This window comes from Bubalus bubalis, chromosome 18 (assembly GCF_019923935.1).
Source record: "Bubalus bubalis isolate 160015118507 breed Murrah chromosome 18, NDDB_SH_1, whole genome shotgun sequence".
NCBI lineage: Eukaryota > Metazoa > Chordata > Mammalia > Artiodactyla > Bovidae > Bubalus > Bubalus bubalis.
In genome coordinates this window covers 18,336,285-18,359,048 of record NC_059174.1, presented here as the reverse complement: position 1 = coordinate 18,359,048, position 22,764 = coordinate 18,336,285, and the positions used below count along the sequence as shown (strand labels likewise).

The 22,764-nt window shown below is 54.3% G+C and overlaps 1 protein-coding gene across 9 annotated transcripts in view; it reads right to left on the bottom strand.

Moving 5' to 3' along the window:
* The window catches only part of ADCY7 (adenylate cyclase 7), a 64,853-nt gene that overhangs the window by 25,723 nt on the left and 16,366 nt on the right, over positions 1–22,764 (bottom strand). For 3 of the 9 annotated variants that reach the window (XM_025268638.3, XM_025268636.3, XM_006048954.4), the window contains exons 2-3: positions 4,147–4,574; positions 829–1,038 (exon numbers count right to left, since the gene is read on the bottom strand). In XM_025268638.3, the coding sequence (XP_025124423.2) occupies positions 829–1,038; positions 4,147–4,374 (438 nt within the window). In that variant the 5' untranslated portion in view covers positions 4,375–4,574. Of the gene's footprint in view, positions 1–828; positions 1,039–4,146; positions 4,575–13,350; positions 13,369–18,037; positions 18,113–18,951; positions 18,969–18,992; positions 19,098–22,764 lie in introns of those variants that run through there. The other 6 variants (XM_006048951.4, XM_044931827.2, XM_044931826.2 and 3 more) reach the window with 5 other exon arrangements.

Genomic DNA, 22,764 nt, shown 5'->3' with positions numbered 1-22,764 from the left:
CAAGGCTGAACCTACCCAGCCTGAGCCTCCACTGCGCTCGGGGGCCAGGGAGCCCTTGCCTGGTGCCGGCTGCCCCCAGCTCTTCCTCTGAAAAAATGGTAACTACTGGAAGGCTGGGCAGGGCCCGTTCACCTGCCCCATCCAGCGATGCGGGCCCACCCACCCCGTCCACTCTCAGAGCTGGCCTGCCTGCTTGCGTCCTTCGGGGAGCAGTGCCCATCCCCACACTTCCATGCGTGGCTTCCATGACCCCAGCCCCGATGGTCAGATTGGGGCCAGCCCCTGATGACAATGACCATCCAAGCTAGGCGCATGACCCAGGCCAGCCCGTGTGACTCAAGCTGGCTGAGAAAGGGCTCCCTCTTTCAGCCGGCCGGGGCAGGCTGGTGGACGGCAGCCTGGAGGCGCTGCAGCCATCTGTGTGCTGAGCTGGGGATGGCCTGACAGGAAAGCAGAGCTGGAAGGAAACAGGATCTGGCCAGCCTGCTGAAACCCCAGACTGACCCCGGGCCTTTCCTGCCACCTGAGCCAGTTCGGGCCTCTTTGCCTCTTTGATTGGGGATGTGTCATTTCCAGAAATGCCGTGGCTAGACATTCAGGTGGACCCTCCTCCCATCTCACCCCCACCTCATCAGTGCAAAGCAGAGAGAACAAGACCAGCCCAGGGCCCATTCTCAGTCACAGAACCACAGCCCAGAAAGAGGGGAGGGCCTGTGGCCGGTACACACAATACTGATCAGCCTCCAAGACGGACCTGAGGCCCAGGGAGTGCAGGAGCTGCCAAGCGCACCCAACCCCCATGGGCACCAGGGTGCCCCGCCCTCTTACCTGCCCCAAGACGCAGGTGTCCTTCCTCGGTGAGTCGAAATCAAACACCAGCACGTAGCCCAGCGTCACAAGGCAGGCCCAGATGAGCAGCGCCAAAATCCTGAGCCCCCGCCGGTCGAGGCACTCAACGTACACCAGAGCGTAGAGGAGCACAAACACGGCGAGAGTGAAGAACGCAGTCCCCAGGATGGCCCGGTGTCTGGAGGGGTCCTGGGTGGGGCAGACACACACAGAAATGCCACAGCTATCCAGCAGGGTGTCACTTCCTCCAGGAAAGGTCACCAGCGGCTGCCTCCTCGTGGGCGGTGCCCTTCCTCCCTCTACACATCAGGCTCTGTGTCCCCTCAGGCTTGGCGCCCTTGCCTCGGCTGGGGCTGCCTGCACCACCACCTTTCCCCAGTTGCCCTAAGCACCTTCCCCAGGCCCGGCCGGCCCTGGGATGGTCTCACTCCCCACTCCCTCCCCCACAGCGACCCTCCCAGGGGCCCCAGGGGCTCTGTGCACACCTGCAGGGCGTATAAGCACACCTGCAGGTATAAGCACACAGGAGCAAAGCTGTAGACAGCCTTGGGGGGAGGGGCCACTGCTCCTAACTCTTAAAAGAGGAAAGGCTCTTTAGGGGGAAATGGTGACCAAGGGCATCCGAGACAGGGGAGGAGTGAAGGAGAGGCGCAGACGTGCTCCCTGCGGGGAGGAGGGTAACAGGGCAGACCATGCACAGCGGGCCGGCACCTGGTTCCCCCAGGGGCCCCTAAGCAAGATGAGCACAGAGACTGATCTGGGGCAGGCCCACAGCGGCACTCCGTAACCAGCAGCCAAGTGACCAAACGCCCCTGAGTTTACACGCACAGAGACACAGACAGCACTGATGGAGCACTCACTGGTGCTGGCCACCTTACCTTATTCAGACGCTCTGTTAATACCCTGTAGTCTCTGCTGTTTTCTCCTAGAACCTTACTGTCCTATACAGCAACCACTAGTCATCTGTGGCTATTCAAAATTAAATTTCCACTAATTTAAAAGTAAATTATGGATTAAAGATCTCAACGTAAGACCAGAAACTATAAAACTCCTAGAGGAGAACATAGGCAAAACACTCTCTGACATACATCACAGCAGGATCCTCTATGACCCACCTCCCAGAATATTGGAAATAAAAGCAAAAATAAACAAATGGGACCTAATTAACCTTAAAAGCTTCTGCACATCAAAGGAAACTATTAGCAAGGTGAAAAGGCAGCCTTCAGAATGGGAGAAGATAATAGCAAATGAAGCAACTGACAAACAACTAACCTCGAGAATATACAAGCAACTCCTACAGCTCAACTCCAGAAAAATAAATGACCCAATCAAAAAATGGGCCAAAGAACTAAATAGACATTTCTCCAAAGAAGACATACAGATGGCTAACAAACACATGAAAAGATGCTCAACATCACTCATTATCAGAGAAATGCAAATCAAAACCACTATGAGGTACCATTTCACAGCAGTCAGAATGGCTGCGATCCAAAAGTCTACAAGTAATAAATGCTGGAGAGGGTGTGGAGAAAAGGGAACCCTCTTACACTGTTGGTGGGAATGCAAACTAGTACAGCCACTATGGAGAACAGTGTGGAGATTCCTTAAAAAACTGGAAATAGAACTGCCTTATGACCCAGCAATCCCACTGCTGGGCATACACACTGAGGAAACCAGAAGGGAAAGAGACACGTGTACCCCAATGTTCATCGCAGCACTGTTTATAATAGCCAGGACATGGAAGCAACCTAGATGTCCATTAGCAGATGAATGGATAAGAAAGCTGTGGTACATATACACAATGGAGTATTACTCAGCCATTAAAAAGAATACATTTGAATCAGTTCTGATGAGATGGATGAAACTGGAGCCTATTATACAGAGTGAAGTAAGCCAGAAAGAAAAACACCAATACAGTATACTAACGCATATATATGGAATTTAGAAAGATGGTAACAATAACCCTGTGTACAAGACAGCAAAAGAGACACTGATGTATAGAACAGTCTTATGGACTCTGTGGGAGAGGGAGAGGGTGGGAAGATAAAAAAAAAAAAAGTAAACTTGAGGGGCTTCCCTGGTTGTCCAGTGACTAAGACTCTGCACTTTCACTGCAGGGAGTGCAGGTTCAATCCCTGGTTGGGGCACTAAGATCCCACAAAAATAAATAAAAATGAAACAAAATAGAAAATTCAGTTCTTTAGACATATTAGCCCTATTTCAAGTGCTCAACAGCCACACACAGGTCATGGCTGTGGTGTCTGCCTGGACAGTTGTGCTGAGAAGGACTCTGAGACCATGGCCAGGCTCCCTGAGCACAAGTGCTGGGATTGATTCATGAGGTCTGCCTTGGTACCAGAAGTGGGAGCAGGGGCACACCAGCCCTCCCTGACCTAGACCTTCAATAGAATCAAAGTCCACTGTGGAGAAAAGTGGTGGTCATTTATTTGCTCAAATTAATGTACCATCTAAAACCACCCCAGACCTAAAAATTTAAAAAAATGTGTCTTCCTCCAGCCTAAATCACTGCATATGGTGATTGCAGCCATGAAATTAAAAGATACTTACTCCTTGGAAGGAAAGTTATGACCAGCCTAGACAGCATATTCAAAAGCAGAAACATTACTTTGTCTAGTCATCTAGTGAAGGCTCTGGTTTTTCCAGTGGTCATGTATGGATGTGAGAGTTGGACTGTGAAGAAAGCTGAGTGCCGAAGAATTGATGCTTTTGAACTGTGGTGTTGCAGAAGACTCTTGAGAGCCACTTGGACTGCAAGGAGATCCAACCAGTCCATCCTAAAGGAGATCAGTCCTGGGTGTTCATTGGAAGGACTGACATTGAAGCTGAAACTCCAATACTTTGGCCACCTGATATGGCTGACTCATTTGACTCATTTAATTTGGCTGACTCATTTGACTCATTTAATTTGGCTGACTCATTTGAAAAGACCCTGATACTGGGAAAGATTGAGAGCGGGAGGAGAAGGGGATGACAGAGGATGAGATGGTTGGATGGCATCACCAACTCAATGGACATGGGTTTGGGTAAACTCCAGAAGTTGGTGATGGACAGGGAGGTCTGGTGGGCTGCGGTTCATGGGGTCGCAAAGAGTTGGACATGACTGAGTGACTGAACTAAACTGAACCCAGCCTAAATATGCTCCATAACACTTTACAGATGCAGAAACTCAGGCTTAAAGAAGATAATGACATGCCCAAGGCCTCACAAGTACAGAGCATCAGAGCTGAGACCTGGACCCCAGGGAAGCCCCAGCAGCCACGGGCTGCCCCCACTCACCCCGTAGCTGAAGGTGATGACGATGAGCGTGGTGCAGGCAGCGATGGCCACCAACAGGAGCATGAGCAGGAGTGGCCCGTGCTGGCTGGTGAGGCGGTACTTCTCGTAGAGCGCATCCTGGTCAGGGCCCTCCTCGCCCTCGTTGAGGAAGTAGCGCCCCTTGGCTGGCATCCTCCACCTTGGCACACCCAGTGGTCCACGCAGGAAACCCCACGGCCTGGGGAGCATTTGTCTGCCAACACCCACGGCTGCACGCCTAGGCCTCTGGCCTCTCCCAGCCTGGCAGGTGGGGCTGGGAAGGTACCCCCTCGGCTGGCAGCTCCATGGGTACACAGGGCCCACAATGCTCCCACTGCCTGGCTCACTGCACGGCCAGCATCCGCCTCTGCATTCAGGTCCAAGTGAATGGCCACTCGGGGTCCTCAGCTCTGCAGAGACACAAAGAAGACCGAGATTTGACCTGGACTGGGAAGGCTGGGCATCGGGGGAGAGCGAGGTCAGGACTCACACCCAGGTGTGATTATCAACCTTAGCCCAAACCTAACTTTCAGGTCTTGTTTAAAGCCTGGCCCACCCCAAGGTCATAAAGCTAGTTTCCCGTATTTCTTAAAACTGCGCTGTCCAACACAGTAGCCACTAGCCACACATCACTGTCAAAAATTAAATTTAAGTTAATTAAAAGTGAAATTAGGACTTCCCTGGTGGTCCACTGGTAAAGAATCCACCTGCCAATGCAGGGGACTCAGGTTCAGTCCTTGGTCTGGGAAGTTTCCATGTGCCACAGAGCAGCCAAGCCCATGAACCACAACCACTGAGCCTGTGCTCTAGAGCCCGGGAGACACAAATGCTGAGTCCAGGTGCCACAGCCACTGAGCCTGTGCTCTAGAGCCCAGGAGACACAAATGCTGAGTCCGCACTGAGCCTGTGCTCTGGAGCCCTGGAGACACAACTGCTGAGCCCAGGTGCCGCAGCCACTGAGCCTGTGCTCTGGAGCCCGGGAGACACAAATGCTGAGCCCGCACTGAGCCTGTGCTCTGGAGCCCTGGAGTCACAGCTGCTGAGCCCGCACTGAGCCTGTGCTCTAGAGCCCGAGAGACACAACTGCTGAGCCCAGGCACCGCAGCTACTGACGTGGCGCATCTAGAGCCCGTGCTCTGCAACGAGAAGCCCACATACTGCAACGAAGAGTAATCCCCTCGCCCCAACTAGAGAAAGCCCACGCGCAGCAACGAAGACCCGATGCAGTCAAAATAAAATAAATTTAAAAATTTTTTAATGAAATGAAAAATTCAGTCCCATATAGAGGCTAAACGGCAAGGTAAATGGCAACAGAAGGTCGCAATCAGCCAAATCTATGAAGCGGGGTAGTCACAACAGCAGTGTAACCCAGGTGAGATCCCGGAGGACATGCTAAAACACACATCGCTGGGCTGCAGTCCCAGTGCTGTTTCAGCAGGACTAGATGGGGTCTGAGAAGAAATGGGCATTTCTTACATGTTCCCAGGAGATGTTGAAGCTGCTGGTGCATACTTTGAAAACTACTGATCTACAGGACAAATAGCCCACTATTAACCAGTCAGTGACATGAGAGAAAGTGGGGATGTTACACGATAAAATAAATTTTAAAATCTTACAAAAAAACAAAAAAAGGTGTTACCTGCTCAGTCATGTCTGACACTTTGTGACCCCGTGGACCTGCCAGGCTCTTCTGTCCACGGAATTCTCCAGGCAAGAATACTGGAGTGGGTTGCCATTCCCTTTTCCAGGGCATCTTCCCGACCCAGGGATCGAACCTGCTTACCCTGCAGGCAGATTCTTTAATAACTAAGCCACCAAAGAAGCCCAAAAGTCTTACAAACCCAATATAGTGGACATTATCTAGACCTTGATTTTAAAAAAACTGCAACTACAGGGACTTCCCTGGTGGTCCAGTGGCCAAGACTGCACACTCCCAATGCAGGGGGTCCAGGTTTGTTCCCTGGTCAGGCAACAAGATCCCACGTGCTGCAACTAAGACCTGACACAGCCAAATAAATAAAATTTTTAAAAAATGCACAACTACAAAAAGTTGTTTTGAAACAAGTGGTGAAATCTAAATGGGAACTGGGACTTCCCTGGTGGTCCAGTGGTTAAGAATCCACCCACCAAGGTAGGGGACACGGGTTTGATGCCTAGTCTGGGAATATCCCACATGCCACAGAGCAACTAAGCCCAAGCACCACAACTACTGAGCCTGACAGCCCCAGAGCCCCTGCTCCACAGCAAGAGGAGCCACTGCGATGAGAAGCCTGCGCACTGCAACTGGAGAGTAGCTTCTGCTCGCCGCAGCTAGAGAGAGCCCATGCAGCAAGGAAGACGCAGCGCCCAAATAAATACATGTGAACTGAAGGTGGGACTAGGCTAGTAAATTACACCTAATTTTTTGAGCATAATAATAGCATGAGAAGAGGGCATGGCAACCCACTCCAATATTCTTGCCTGGAGAATCCCCGTGGACAGAGGAGCCTGGTGGGCTATAGTCCACGGGTCACAAAGAGTCAAACACAACTGAACGACTAAGAACAACATGACAATTGCATGATGATTACATAAACATTTTTAAAGTTAAACAAAAGTCAGTCCCTCAGCCATACCAGTGGTTATCACATAGGCCAGTGCAGATATGGAGCCCCTCTATCATCCAGAAACTCCTCCTGGAAAGCGCTGCTCTAGCAGTTTGACCACATGTAGGCCTCTGTTCCATCTCACGGAATTTTGGGGTACAGTATGATGGGGGGTCAAGCTCCTTTTTCTGAATGGGTATCTGATTACTCCACTGGCCTTAAGTGAAGCCACCTTCTTCCCTCAAAAGTCTCAGTGGAGCCACGTTTGTCCTGTCAGGTGGCCACACGCGTGAGGTCTATCTGCAGGATTTCTTCTGCTCCAGCGGTTCTTGTGTGAAGACCTCACTCACTCGATTACTAGAGCTTTTCAGTGAGTCTTAGACCCGAACACCAGCTTCACTCAGAGCATCCCCCTTGCATTAATATTATGTTAAGTTTCCACCTAAGACTGAATTTTTCTAAAAGGACCCATTGACAAGCTAGCAAGTTCCACTTCATAGAAAAGAAAACTGAACCTCAGAGAAGAACATAGTGGACCCTTAGTGACAAAGTTGAGAGCAGACCCCAGGCTTGCAATGCTCAGCCCAGAGGGCCTCCCTCTTTCTCCAGCACCATTCATATATTTACTCATTAGTTTATTCCCAAAAGGCTTGCTAATCATGCCTATCGCACACCAGGCCCACTGTATCTCCCGTGTGCCAGGCTGGCTTTCTCTCCCCTAGGGCTCCCAGTCTCCAGGGAGAGAAAGTTACCCAAAAATGTGCAATCCCCAGATGCAGCCATTGGAGCCTGGGGCGGCTGCCATGCTCTCAACAGGAATCTTGGGTCAAGGGAGCAGACCAGGAGTCCAGGCCCCCAACATGGTCCTGGCCTGCCTCAGGGATAGGAGCCAGGACAAGGCGGGCGGCAGAGGGCAGGGAGGCAGGCAGACACAGGAAGGGTCAGGGCAGTCACAAGGGCTGCAGATGGCCACTGGTGGAAGCTGCAAAGGAACGTCAGTCCAGGGACTCCAAAGACAGAACAGCAGGTCACCCAGAATCTCAGCGTCTAAGTGAAGACCCCCAGTGAGCACCAGCTGCCTTGAGTAACCCGGGGCAACCTTGAATCAGGACCCACTTGAGGCATCATTCCATCTGGGAGCTCCTGTTCCTCAAATCCTGGGTACAAAACAGGAAAACCACACACTTGGAGGCAGAGGAAGGGGCTCTTTACCAGAGGTCCAGGCCCCTGTGTTCCTCCTGCGCCCAGGCAGGTGTCCACAAGCCTTGGCAACCACCTCTTTAACCCAGGCAACCCTGAGGGAGTTGAGCCAGGGCTGCCAAAGTGTTCAAACTGCCTGGACAAGCTACAAATCTGATTTCTACATGAAATACCAGCCTTCAAATGTTGATAGCTGATTTTTAAAATTTGAGTGGTATCAATAACCAAAAGTGACTAAACAACAAAAAAACCAAAGCATGGAAACAACCTACATATGCATCAACAGATGAATAAAGAAGACGCTGTACACACATGATGGATGCTACTCAGCCACGAAAAAGAATGGAGTAACGTCATTTGCAGCAACACAGATGCAACGGGAGATAGAGATGATTACACTGAGTGAAGCCAGACAGAGGAAGACAAATGCCATATGATGTCACCCACATGTGGAATCTAAAATATGACACAAACGAACCTATCTACAAAACAGACTCAGAGACACGGAGAACACGCTTGTGGTTGCCCAGGAGGCACGGGGAGGGAGAGGGGGGACTGGGAGTTTGGGGTTACTAGATGCAAACTATCTATTTAGAATGAATAAACAAGGTCCTACTTGATAGAGCAGGGAGCTATATCTCCTGGGATAAACCATAATAGAAAAGAATATTTTAAAAAAGAATGTCTATATGTGTATAACTGAGTCACTCTGCTGTACAACAGAGGTTGGCACAACACTGTAAATCAACTATAGTTCAGTAAAAAAAAAAATTTTCTAAAATTCATGTAGCACAGCCCACTCGTTTGCCACCTCTAAATCGACACTCACTAGTCTTCGTTCCAACAGAGGCATGTTTGAGTACTAAGCAGCCCCGTGCTGAAGGAGTCACAAAGCAAGACGAGGGGCCTGCCCTGAGAAGCCCCCTCTCCAGGGCACCTGAAACAGCTTAACACCGCCACACCAGGTGCCTGCACGCACATCCCCACTCTCACCCTCATAACCTGGCAGGCAAAACCAAACCCAGGGAGGTTGAGCGGCTTGCCTAAAATCACACAGCTGGAGCTGGTGGGCAGAAGGGCTGGGACTCAAGCCCGGGTCTGCCAGCTCCCAAGCCAGGACCCCTTGGCCCAGCCTCATGGTTTCAGTCAACAGGGAAAGGCTTCCCTACAGAGCTCCTCCCAGAAGCAGCAGCTCCCCAGGACTGAACCAGTTGCCCAAACTATTCACAACACTGACTGTCTCTGTGGCCGGGTGCCAACCCCAGGGCACCAGGACTGCCAGGCTAAGAAACCCAAACTCCAAGGGGCCAAGGCAACTCTCCACTGTTGCTCCATCCCCCCGGCGCAGCCCCAGAACAGACTGGGTGGCCACGATGTGCACAAGTGCACCCCCACCCACATGTGTGTGTACTCATACACACACACACACACACACACACACACACACCCCACGGGGCCTTTCACCCCCAATGCCAACCTGCCCTTCCAGGCACACAAAGCCTGGCTGAGCCAGGCAGGGAGAGAGAGGGATTAGCTGAAAGAGTCCTCGGAAACTCAGGCCCGGTAAACACTTCTCTTGGGGATCTAATTAGGCCACCTCCTGGGCAACGGCAGGTGGGCGAGGAGGTGGACAATGGGCAGCATGGGCATGGGGACTCGATCCACCCAGGGACGCCATCCAGCTTCTGGAACAAACAGAACAGTGCGAGGCCAGGCTGGGAGGAAGGGCTACGGTGCTACCTCCCACAGACAAGCCAGCACCAATGGGTATCTCCATAGGCCATGCATGCATGCTAAGTCGCTTAAGTTGTGTCCGACTCTTTGTGACCCCATGGACTGTAGCCTGCCAGGCTCCTCTGTCCATGGGATTCTCCAGGCAAGAACACTGGAGTGGGTTGCCATGCCCTCCTCCAGGGGCTCCACAGACCAGCTCCTCCCCAAAATGAGACCCAGAGGCCTCTCGGTCGGGGCAGGTTTCAAGGCCCTTCTTCTGCCAGTGCCAGCTCAGTTGGCAACTCAGGGGCCCCTCGGAGCCCCTGGATGAACTCCTGCCGTTCTGCAACCTCAGCTCGTAGGCCTTGTGACGGGAAGCTCATCCCCTCTCGGGGCGGTTTCTCCAGCACCGGGCGCTGCTCTGGCTGTAAGTCTGACCTTAGTTCAAGCCAGGCCCAGCCCACCCGCCTCCGCACTCCCTCACCCCCATCCCCCAGGTCCTGTGTGAACTCCATGGACATCCAGTGCAGAGACCTTGAGGCCCCGTTACCTGGAGGGGCTGGAGTCCCAGGCTTCCCTCGCTGTCCCTCCCACCTCAGAGCAACGCTGGTGGGGGAGCGGCCCCTTGTCACAAAGGAGGGGAACTCCCCAAGGGTCCAGTGGGAAGGCTCTTCCCGCTTCTGCCAGACACAGTCCTCTCCCGCTCCCCCAGCCCCCAGTTCGGGGGGCACGTGACCCAGGCCTGGCTTATCAGCACAGTCTCTCCCAAGCCCCAGCGACTGGTTTAAGGATGGTGTGTGCGTGCGTACTAAGTCATTTCAGTCATGTCTGACTCTGTGTGACCCCATGGACTGCTCTAGGCTGCTCTGTCCATGGGACTCTCCAGGCATGAATACTGGAGTGGGTTGCCATGCCCCCCTCCAGGGGATCTCCCCAACCCAGGGATCAAACCTGCATCTCTTACGTCTCCTGCATTGGCAGGTGGGTTCTTTACCACTAGTGCCACCTGGGATGGACGTGGGACCAAACCCAGTGAGAGTCATCGCTGGGACTTCTGCTGGCCCATGAGGGAAAGATGCTCTCTTTGCCAGTGGCCTGGAGCCGGCAGCCAAGGGAGCCACACAGTGACAGGTGCGACAAGGAAGCCCACATGGAGAGCTGGAGAGAGACAGAGCCCTGAATATAGCCCCGGGGCCCCCAGATCCAGCTCTGTCAGAGGCTCAAGCAACCCCAAGATGTTGACTCACAAGGGACAATCAATGCCCCCCCACGGTTGAGGCCAGAGTGAGCTTCCGGCACTTGCAACCAAGAGTCCCAAGGTCCATGCTAGGCCTCCTGCCCCAGTGTGCTGTGTCCGGAAAGCCCTCATGGCCCCTTGAGGATCCAAGTCAAGAGAAGTTGGTTCAGAGGTGGGAGTAGGCCCCTGAGACGCAACCAGTCCTGGCTGAGACCTCCTCTGGGGAACCCTCCCCACCCCAACCTAGGTCTTATACCTTGGCCACCAGGTCCCTGACTGACCGGAGCAGCAGGAGGCCCAAGGCTGCAAGAGGCAGGGTTAGATGCTCCCTGCATCTTCTCCAGTGCCCTCCAGAGACTCCTGTGCAAGAGGAGTTAGGGAGCCCAGGGATGTGCTTAGGCAGAAACTGACAGCCGGGGAATCAAGCTTGCTCCCCCAAGCGGCCCCGGTGGGCTCCATGCTCCCTGGGTCCCCAGGGCCTGTGACTGAGCGGGACAGACCATCAGAGAATCTACTGGGCGTTCACTGTGTGTCCAGCACTGTCTGAATCCGCATGCCTGCCCTGTAGGTGAGACTCCTGCGTCTCTTTTATGGATGTGGGAACTGAGCACAGAGACATTCAGTTACTTGCCTGAGGTCACACAGCTAGTAAAAGAGAGCCAGGATTTGAATACAGGCCACCCAGGGTCCTGCCCATCTCCCTCACAGTACTAACATCTGCAGAGCCCAGAACATCTCCACATGCCAACCTCTTCCAGTCCTCCCCATTTGCAAGACTCCAGAAAGAGGGTGGGGGGCAAAGTGGACTCGGTCAAAGTACCTCCCTCTGCCTTCCAGGGGCAAGATCAGGCAGCCATGCCAGGGACCGTCCTCATAGCCAGCAAGACCAGGAGGGCCTCCTCCTCCAGGAAGCCCTCTGAGCTACCCTTACACACCATCTTCTCCCTTCCCTGCAACCAAAACAGGACTGGGGTCTTCCTGTCAAATACTGATGGGCAGGGGTCCACATTCCTCAGCTAGAGGAGCCTGGAAGGAGGGTTCTAGGACCTCAAATTATGACTGCAGGAACTGGCCCTCTGGGTGCTCAGGAAACCCTTCCCCAGCAGAACTGGCTGATCTGGCAGCCCCCTCCCAGCCCTACCACACCCCTAGGGGAGTGCTAGCCCACCCCAGCTTTCACAGACACAGACAGGATACCCACTTCCTCACCCAAGCAGCACTGGCAGGAACCCAGCCCAGCTTCCTCTGGCCCTGCCCTAGCAGGCCCCGTTGCTGCGCAGGGCCTGGTGGCCCCAGAAAGGGGAAGTGGGGCCTTGGGGTGTGAAGCGGGGCAGGCAGGCAGGCCTAAGGATAGGAGAGGCCCCACTTGGGCCTCTTGGACCAGTCCCTGCGCCCACGCTCTGCCCACATGACCATACTGCAGCAGGCAGGAGCCCCCCAGCCCAGTGCCCCCCAGCCCAGTGCCCCCCAGCCTGGCACCAGGTGACTGGCAGACTTTCTGATCACGTTAATGTCACCTCCCTCAGGAGACCCAGAGCTCTGAGAGGGGAAGCCAGTAGCTGGTCTGCCCGGCGCAGCACAAAGAGGCACCCGGGAACCTTCTCCAAGCCATAGCTCGTGTGGGAGCCCAGCCTCCCTCTGCCTACCCTTTTCTCCTGGCACTTGTCCCTGTCGAGTTCTTCCAAGACGCCTCTCAAACATCCCCGCACTGCCTCACCAAACTGATGTGGGATTTAAGTCCATGTCCTGCAGCTGGGCCCTGACGGGTGCTTGTGAGACGGACAAACGGATGAGCCAAACTGAGCCCGGCAGAAAGCTGGCAGAAAGCAGGCAGGGCGGCTTCGGTAGGGGTTGGCATTAAGGCATAAGATGGTGAGAGCAGGCAAAAAGGCCTCCCGCAGAATAGGCAGCACCTGCCACGCCACACCTTCCCCAGGTGATCTGTGCCGGGGAGGGAGGAGGCCTGGGTTCGAGTCCCAGCTCTGTGCCTTTGGCCATGTGAGTGGCAGGGGATCTCAGGCTCCACGCCTGTGTCCTCACCATTAAGCTGATGGCCAAGGTGGGGGGAGAGTGAGGCACGGGTCCTTGCGGCCAACAGGCCAAGTTTGCGAGGGCAAAACAGCTCATGTGCCCAGAAGGAAGCTCAGTTCCTAGAGCTGAGAAAGCCCAGCCATTAATCCCCACAAGAGAGATCAAGGTGCACAGGGGGAAGAGTCCCTAACAACCCTCTCCCTGACCTCCCCACCTCCGAGGGACAGCCTGCAGTGCCACCAGGCAGCGGCAGAAGCCAAAATCCCCCAACAGCATAAGTCCCCAGCCAGCCCTGCTCCCCAAGACCCCCAGGCCGACTCCAACCCAGCCTCCAGGGAGCGCAGGTGGCCACTCAGTCCTGGGGTCCAGACACCTGTGTCCCAGCCCCCCGGCTCTGCCAACATGCTCTTCGACCCTTACCCGATCTGGGCCATGGTTCTCCCTCTTGCAAAGGAAGTACTTGAGTCAGATCTCAGAGGCCCAACAAAGAGAAGTGTTGTCACTTGGCCCCAGAGGGCTAATCCTAGGGGTGGGGTAGGGAATTGTTCTTTGTTCCTGAAATCTGCCCTTCTGCTTCTCCTCCGGATTAGGCATGACCTAGTCAACCCCTGAAACACAAACACCCCCAAGGTTCCAGCCGCCTGGCATACTAAATCTGCTCTGCCATCTCCTGCGCCAATTCTAACGAGGGTTAGGGACCGCCTGGAGAGAGTCCATCTATTCATTCACTCATCTTGACAGAGATTTACGCACTCAGGGCTTCAGCAGATGTGCACCAACACCTCCTGTATGCCAGCACCCAGGCCAGAGGCCAGGAGCAGACTCGGCTCCAGGCCAAGTTTTCAGAAGGCAGACTTCAGTGCCCCCTTCCCCTAGGTGTGCAAAGGGCCCTGCGCACAGCGGGTGTTCAGGCAGCAGTGTTGATTGACTGACTGCCCAACCAGGTTCTCATAGCAAAAGGAACAGCTACATTTTCCCTGCACTCTTGCCTGAAATCCCACCATTAGTGATTCACTCCTTTAAGCCCTACCTTTACTAGGCTCCCCCTTTAGACTAAAACACGTTCACGCCCATGTCTCATTCCTGTTCCCTTTCCCCTTGATAAGGAAGAACAGAAAGGGGAAGTCTAGCTGGCCTTCAGAGACCTCCTGTGGTGCTAGTCCTGCCCAAGAAGTCAGAACAGTGGGCTTCCCATGACCCACCCAGTGGGTCCACTGGTAATGGTGGATTTAACCCAGAGCAGCCACTGTCCTGCAGACGGCAAGAAAGATTTAGGTTTAAGTCTTAACTCCCGCGCTGCTAGTTGCCTGTTTAAAAAGTTAGCCAAACCCAGAGGAGGGAGAGAAAGCTTGAATCATAATTTATACTAGGATGATCTCCAAAGGGCAAGAAACCATGAAAGAATTCTCAAATAAGGCTGCAGTGACTAAGTCCTTTCTAACCCGACATGAAACCTTAAAGCCATAATGAAAAGACTGATAAATTCATTACAATTAAAAAATTTTTTCTACATAGTAAAAGCAATTAAAAGCAAAATCAAAAGATGAGCAAAAGATTATGGAGACATTTGCGATTTTTATTCCAAGGAGCTAATCTTCCTCATATGTAAAGAGTTTCTACAAATCAAAAAGAACAATAACTTAACAGAAAAATGGGAGGAGAGTATGAACAGAAAGTTCACAGAAGGACAATCCAAATCTCTCAAACATTTGGAAAGAAACTGGCTTCACCCATAATAGCAAAAATGAAAATTAAAAATACTATGGAAAACCATTTCTATATATCTACTTGGCAAAGATCAAAGCATTTCACAAATCTGTGTTGGCCAGACTGGGGGGAAACAGACACTCACCCTGGCAGGCTTTAGATTCAGCACAGCCTCTGGGGTGGGCATTCTGGTCATACCTCACTGAGTCACTAACATACACACACACCTTTTGACCTGGCAAACCTACTGCAAGTAATTTATCCTACACACACTTTCACACGTATGCAATTTGACTTACACACAAGATTACTCATTGCAGCATTATTTGTAAGTACGAAAGACTGAAAACAATGTGTATATCAGTCTGGAGAAGATAAATCACAATACATTCTTACAGTAGAATCCTATGCTATGCTAAGTCACTTCAGTGACACGACTCAGTGTGACCCCAGAGACGGCAGCCCACCAGGCTCCCCCGTCCCTGGGATTCTCCAGGCAAGAACACTGGAGTCGGTTGCCATTTCCTTCTCCAATGCATGAAAGTGAAAAGTGAAAGTGAAGTCGCTCAGTCATGTCAGACTCTTAGCGACCCCATGGACTGCAGCCTACCAGGCTCCTCCGTCCTTGGGATTTTCCAGGCAAGAGTACTGGAGTGGGGTGCCACTGCCTTCTCCAAGTAGAATCCTATGCAGCTGTCAAAAAGATACAGCAGCTTGAGCCATACTATGGCAGGGTATCCTGTGAAAAATCCACATGGGGAAGGTCACGCCTGGAATGGATTAGGATGGAACCAGGACACAGAAACACCAAAATTGCTGCTTTAACAGAGTGAACAAATTTTCTCATTTTCAGTTTCTATTTCTATGGTTATAATATAGTTTGTGTAATTTTTAAAGTTTTCAATAGAAAAAAACAAGATCTATCACATACATAGTGCCTATCATTACAATACTGCACTGAATACTTAATTTTCAACATGGTAGATTTTGTGTGTTCTTAGCATAATAATAATAATGATAAATTAAAAGCAGGGAGGAAACTTTGGGCTGTGAGGGACAGGCGTACAGCAAAGATTGTAGTGATGGTTTCATGGGTGTATACATATCTCCAAACTTATCAAGTAGTACACGATTAAAATGCACAGCTTTTTATATATCACTCATACCTCAATAAAGAGGTTTTTCATAAATACATAAAGTAAAAAATCAAGGAGAAACTCAAAGGGCGCTATAAAGCAATTGATAAGTGACACTCTAAATATATTAACATAGATGTGTTCCTGGCATGTCAGAGTGGGTGTATATGTGTGTGCACACAGATATATAAATACGTATGTGAATACCCCAAACATAAATATATGTGTTAATTGCTCAGTCGTGTCCGACTCTTTGCGACCCCATGGGGTGTTGCCTACCAGGCTCCTCTGTCCATGTGATTTTCCAAACATAAATAGAGTGTATAAATCAAAGAGCTTCCCAGGTGGCTCAGTGGTAAAGAATCCACCTGCCAAAGCAGAAGACGGAGAGATGCAGGTTCAATCCCTGGGTCAGGAAGATCCCCTGGAATAGGAAATGGCCACCCCCACCAGTATTCTTCCTTGGGAAATCCCATGGACAGAGGAGCCTGGCTGGCACATTTCATGAAGTTTCAAAGAAGTGGATACAACTGAGTGACTGAGAATACACACAAACAAACAAAATAAGAAAAACAGAAAAATGAACCCCAGGTTCGTCACGTCTAAGTTGCACGACCCTGAAAAAGTTACCTATCCTTTTTGAGCTGCAGTTTCCTCATTTGAAAAAAAAAAGGGGAGGAATAACGTTCTGAACGCCCAGCACTTTGAGGGGATTCAGTGGAGGCGATGCAGGCAGAGTGTGGGGACTGTACCTGGCACAGCATGCCCAAGTCAAGAGGACAGCTCTATTAGGGTGGCAGAAAGGGCCTCAAGGGCTAGAGGCGGCCCGGATGCGGTCACAGGACACAGCACTGAAGAGGTCAGCACTGGAGAGGTCAGAGAGCTCTCTCCGGAAGTGGCGTGGCCTCTGGAGTGGACAGAGCAGCGTCAGCCCCTCTGGGCTGCTTTCTGAGGCTTGAGCAGGGTCATCCTTGCAGAGGCTGACTCTCTAAGCGGTGCCTTGCTGGGCTCAAGAGAGCACCTGTCCACTGGGTCAAGGAAGGTGGGCCCGAGCCAGAGAGAGCCTCCAGGCAGCATCGGGTCCTCACCCCCAAGGCCTCTAGGGCTGCAGAGAGGAGAGAAAGCACAATACCCCTCCCTCAAGGCATGCTCTGCACACCCCGAACCGATGGGGAGACAGAGGGCAGGAAACCAGCCCGCAGGTGTCCCTGACCCGTCAGCCTCTGAGCACCTGCTACAAACAGGCAAAGTCCTTGCCTCCTGACCCCCGGGGTGGGTTGCGGGTGCTCGCACTCTACTTTCAGCCGGGGGAACCAACTCTGCGATCTCAAGCTACTGTCCAAAGCCTCCTAGCTGGGATGCGAACTCAGAGCTGCCCACTCCAAGGCCCAGGCTCCTTCCGAACCCCACAGCAGCACCTCCTGATGTGTGCTCTGTCCAACCGCAAGGCCGTGAAAAGTACACACACACAGCCATGCACACGGAGCCGCACACGCGGGGCCACATACACCCCAGTCTCTAGTCACAGGCAGCACAGGCCTTACCATTCTCTTCCTCTTTCTCTAAAGATATCCAAGACTTAGTTGCTCAGTCATGTCTGACTCTTGCGATCCCATGGACTGTAGCCCACCAGGCTCCTCTGCCCATGGGATTTCCCAGGCAGGAATACTGGAGTGGGTTGCCACGCCCTTCTCCAGGGGATCTTCCCGACCCAGGGATCAAACTTGGGTCTTGCACATTGCAGGCAGACTCTTTGCCAACTGAGCCACCAGGGAAGACCCAAAATCTGCTTGCAATGTGGGAGACCCAGTTTCGATCCCAGTATGCTTGCCTGGAGAATTCCATGAACAGAGGAGCTCGGTGGGCTACAGTCCATGGGGTCCCAAAGAATCTGACATGACTGAGCAACCACCACTTTCACTTTCAAAGATAGGCTGTACACATTAGCGAATTAAAGATTCTGAGAAGTCCTGTAAGAAAGCAAAGCTGCTGAATTAATAAACACGAGTAAACACTTGTCAGTCTTCTTGGTTCATGAGGCTCTTTTCTCATTAGATCTCTAATGAATCTTCTTTGGGAAATGCTGATTCCAGCATCTCAACTCAGGGACCTTCCCCCAAGAAGCATCATGAACAGAGGTCACTGTCTGCCCCTTTCCTGACAGCCTGGGAGCTCCCTGAAGCTGGGGCCCAACTCCCCCACCACCACCTGACCCTGGGCTGGGTTGGATGGGCGGGCACACGGGGACCAGCCCTGAGTCTGACCTTCAGGGTAGGGTGCGGGGAAGACGGGAGGAGACCCTGCACTCAGGCAGTCTTCAGCTGGAGAAACAATCCGCCCTGGGGAAGAGAAAGTGGAAGAGAACACTAAGCAACCAGGAGAGACCCTCCTGTCCTACTTCCGGCCTCTCCCATGCCTTGCTTCAAAGTGCCCCCTGCCTCAGTCTCCCCACCTGCTGCAAGCAAAGCAGTGCAGGGGACAGAGACCTAAAGAGCTCTGCCTCTAAGCCCTCTCTGGGCCTGATTCCTCCCAGGGCAGGAAAGGCCCCCAGGGCCTGCGAGCTCCCTCCTTGCTTAGGCGACTAGAGAAGTTCGCTGCAGAGAGGTGAGCGGGACAGGCAGATGGAGAGGCATCCCCACACAGAACTCAGCAGGCCCTACGGGGCTCACGGCCTCCCCTTGCACCCATGGAGCCCAGCGAGGCATTGTTGCTGAGCCCGGCTCCCGAAGCCACTCCCCAGAGACCCCCACCAGAGAGCCCGGCCCTCATCCAAGGGGCCGAGAACCCCCTTCCTCAAGGCTTCCTGAGAACGGTGTGAGGTCAAGGGGGCACATCAGCAGGGAGAAGGGGGAGGGCTGCCTGGTGAAGGCCCAGCCCGGAGCCCGGAAGAGCCCTTCTGCAAGGGAAGCAGCCCCAGCCGACCTCCCTCACACCCCCTGAAACCACAGCCTGGCTTCCGGAGCCACAAACACAGGGGCTCAGGCGCCCCTCCCCACGGCTCTCCCCCGAGCCCAAGCACCCCCATTCCTAGCCCACCCCTTCCCTTCACAGACTGGTCTTCCAGAGCCAGCCTCCCCTGGGCACAGGCAGTCGCCGTGATGGAGCCTAGGTCCACGGCAGCCACATGCTCCCTCAAACCCAAGCCTCCCCTGGGATCTTCCCCAAGGCCTCCCCTCACCTGTCTGCCACCCCACGGTCAATGAGCTCCGTCCTACTCACCCCTGCCCAACACACTCCTCCAGTGCTTCCTGAGGCCCTCTTTGTGGCTGTGAGATTTGACTTTTTTCGGTTCCCCAAACAAGCCCCACCCTCTCTCTCCAGACTCAGGCAGCCTAAGAGCGCTGACTACCTTTCCAGCCCCAGCTCCCTCTGCCTGGCAAACTCCTGCACGTCCTGCAGAGCCAGGCTGAGTGGCCACCTCCTCCAGGAGGGCTGCCCAACCTGGACTCAGAGCCTGCACGTCCCACCACAGCACAGGAATCCTGGCCTGCCACCGCCTCTCCCAAGGCCAGTGTCTGGCCACACACTGCCCCGCTCTCAGGACCCAACACTGCCTGGCACACCGGGGACCCTCACCCCCCAAACTCATGAACTGAGTCAAAAACAGCCTGCCCTGGACTGCGGAGCCTGGGCCCCGAGCCTGGTGTCGCTAGTCCTATCTGCATGAGCTTTGGTGGGTCACCTGCCTCTCAGGTCTCCCGATTCTCACCTGAGCAATGAGAACAAACACATTCCCTGGCTCCCCGGGCTGTTCTGGCAGTGAAATCACCTAATGGCTACGAAAACTCCTTATAATATCCAGAGACTTCCCCGGGGAAGGGGCTAAACTTGCGGTGCTGTTTCTACCCCAGCCCAAGGCCCCTGTGCTGCCCTCCACCGGGTGCTCACCGGGCTCCTGCCCACACCAGGTACCAGGTGAGGTGCTGGAGCTACAACAAACAAGGTCGGGGCAGGGTCCCTGCGAGCCCCTGCTGTGGGGAGGGGAGAGACTAGACACGGGCCACGTAAGCCCCTCGAGGCGAAGAAATGCCAGGGTGGGCGAGGGCCCAGCTTCAGGCCAAGCAATTGTGAACCCAGGAAAGTCTAGTGGTTGAGAGGCACAAGCTCTGAGACCAAACGAGCAAGAACCCCAGCTCCACATCAGAGAGGCTGGGTGACCTGAGGCACATTAATTAACCTCTCTGGGCCTCGGTTTTCTCATTTTCAGGATGGACGTGTGATGGTACCTAAGGCCCAGGGGCCTGACCCAGAGGCTGGCACCCAGGGAGTGCCGTTACGTGGGGCCACCCCAGCCGGCTCCACAGAGGAGGGGTGGGCCGGAAAAACTGATGTCACTCCCACTCCATCATCTCCAGCCCAGAAGACAGAGAGAGGTGGGCTTTGTGGGGCAGGAACACAGCTGAGGACCAGGGTGCCTGAGACAAAGCCCTCACAGCAAAACCTCACTTGCCGTCAGCCCCCAAAAGGCAGTTTTTCTCTTCTCTCACTCCCCTGCCAGAAAGCAGACTGGCAGAGAGATCCCAGGGTGCCAGCCCCTGTCCCAGGCCTGCCTGGGAGGCGCCGAGGCACCCCTTCCCCAGGGAACCTGGGCAGCGGCTCCAGGGAGTCTGGGTGTTTCAAAACAAGACGCTTCCCCATTAGGCCAGGGCCCCATTAAAGTAATGCCTCCAGCCAACTTCAAAGGGCTCCTCCTCCCAGAGCCAGATGGGGGCTTGAAGGAGACGCCTGAGGAGTAGGGCTCAGGGAGCAGGGATGGGCAGACCTGGGGGTTCCCTGGCCCGCACGGCAGAGAGGTGGATGGGAGGCACAGTCAATCTGACTACTGCAGAGATGGGGAGACTGAGGCAGGAAGAGGGGCTGGCCAGCCCAAACCCACAGCTCCCTGCTGAGTGCGCCCAGGGGAAACGTGCCTCCAGCACAGCTCTGACCGGGGAAGCACACCAGCGTCTGGGCCTGTTTCCCCACCGGTGTAGGGAAGGGGCTGCACCCCAGGATCTTGGCCCTCTCCTCGCTCAGCCAACCAGTGATGGCAGGAGCCCCAGACCCAAGTCGGCTGCACCTGAGGTGGTGAACTAAGCCACTTTCAAGAGCAAGGAGGCTCGGATCCTGAAGACAGAGGCCTTCACCCAGTACTCTGGGTCCTGAAGATGGGGCGTGGCACCACTGCCTGCATCTCCCCTGGGGGCCTCCTGATGCCCGAAAGCCAGGCCCGCTACGCTGCTCCCCACCCACAAATGGCACGCATTCCCCCACATCACAGGCACCCCCACCATCACCCCCCCCAGCCCAGCTCAGCAGACAGATCCAGAGGTAGGGCAAGGATGGGGGGGTGGGGATCGGCGAAAGCCAGGAGAAGGGGTTTGAACGCAAATGGGACAGGAGGAATTGATCCATCTGTGTGTTAGGGAAACGCAGGAAGCCCACAGGCCTCGTCTCCAGGCTCAAGATCAGCCGTCCCAGCCTCTCTTCACCCAGGGTGGGCTCAGTCTAGCCCCCAGCACAGCACTCTGCTCAGAAAACACCGATGAAGCAAGACCATCAAAGAGATCAGCAGACAGAGGCAGCCCTGGCCGTCGCGGGGAGAAGGGTCGCCAGAGAGGAGGCTTTCAGCCGTCTTTCGGTGAAAAGGTGACTTTTCACAAAGCGGGCTCACTCAGCCCGCCCCGCCCCATCCTGAGGCCCTGTCCTGCTAGAGACGCAGTGGGTGGGGATGTGGGCAAAGGGGCGCGTGGGGAGCAGAGATGCCGCGGCCCTGCAGGCCTGTGCCAGGCATTGAGCAAGGCCCTGGCCGTGACGGAGCCCCTTGCGAAATCCGTGGGCCATGGCAGGTTGAGCCGGATGTCGATGGCTGTCAGGTGGGCACCGGGCCACCCTCTTTGGAAGGTGATGGCAGGAGGAGCCACAGGTGGGCGAGTGAAGACTCCACAAGTGAGCCTGGGCTGGGAGGACGGGGGCAGAGCTGCTGGGCCCCTCGGGCAGAGGAAGGGGGCTCACCACTGCCAGGAACACCGAGGCCCGAGTTTGCTGGTCTCAGATGCCTGGGAAGCATTTTTCAGACCTTAAGTTTACCAGCAACCTGCCTGGGTGCTGCCATTTTACAGAGGAGAAAACTGAGAAACCCAGAGACTGTGACTACCCCAAGGGCTACAGGGAGGCCCCTCAGCAATACCCTTCAGCCGGCCCTGCCCAGCCTCCCCTCCCCTCCCAGGTTCCCTTCTCCAAGGATGCCCACCCTCCCACCCAAGGCAGGACGGGGGAGAGAGCCCCAAACACAGCTGCACAACAGTAACGACAAACGCTTCCGCGGGGGCAGAGGCTTCTCCATGCTGGCCGTGCCACGCACACTCCTTCCTTTATTCTACAACTACCCAGCACGCTGGGTACCACGCGTGACCCATTTCACAGATGCAAGAAACTAGCTCAATCCCCTGCTCATTTTGCACACTGCCAGGAGACGGCAGAGGGGCCACTGAACTCAGGCCTTAATCCAGCTCTGCCTGGAGGCAGGGGGCTGGACCCGATGGCCTCCAGAAGACCCTGCTTCTCCGATTGCTGTTCCGATATCAAGGCCTGACTCACCGAGCCAAACTACCTCCCAGCTCTTGGCTACTGAGGTCTTTTAAAGGAAAGGAAACGCTGTTGGCATTTCCCACTCATCCCTAAGACCCGACCCCACCAAAGGCTGGACGTGGCCACACTGACTCAGAGACCCTGCCTGGGGTGACCCCTCTGCCGGCTTCCTCAGAGACCCTGAACTTTCCCAACTGAGTTAAGCACTGACCTCAGCCTAGGCAATAAGACGTGGATAGCTGCCTTTAGCTCAGTGCAAATGTGCCCAGGGCAGGAGGAAAGAGGTGAGGGACAGGCCACCGGCCACCCCTTGATGACCCAGCAGTGCTGGGATGGCAAGTTATGGAAAATGCCAAGGGCTGGGTCACACATCTCCCCACAGAGGCAGGACGCCAGCGCGTGTCCAAGAATGCAGGCCCCG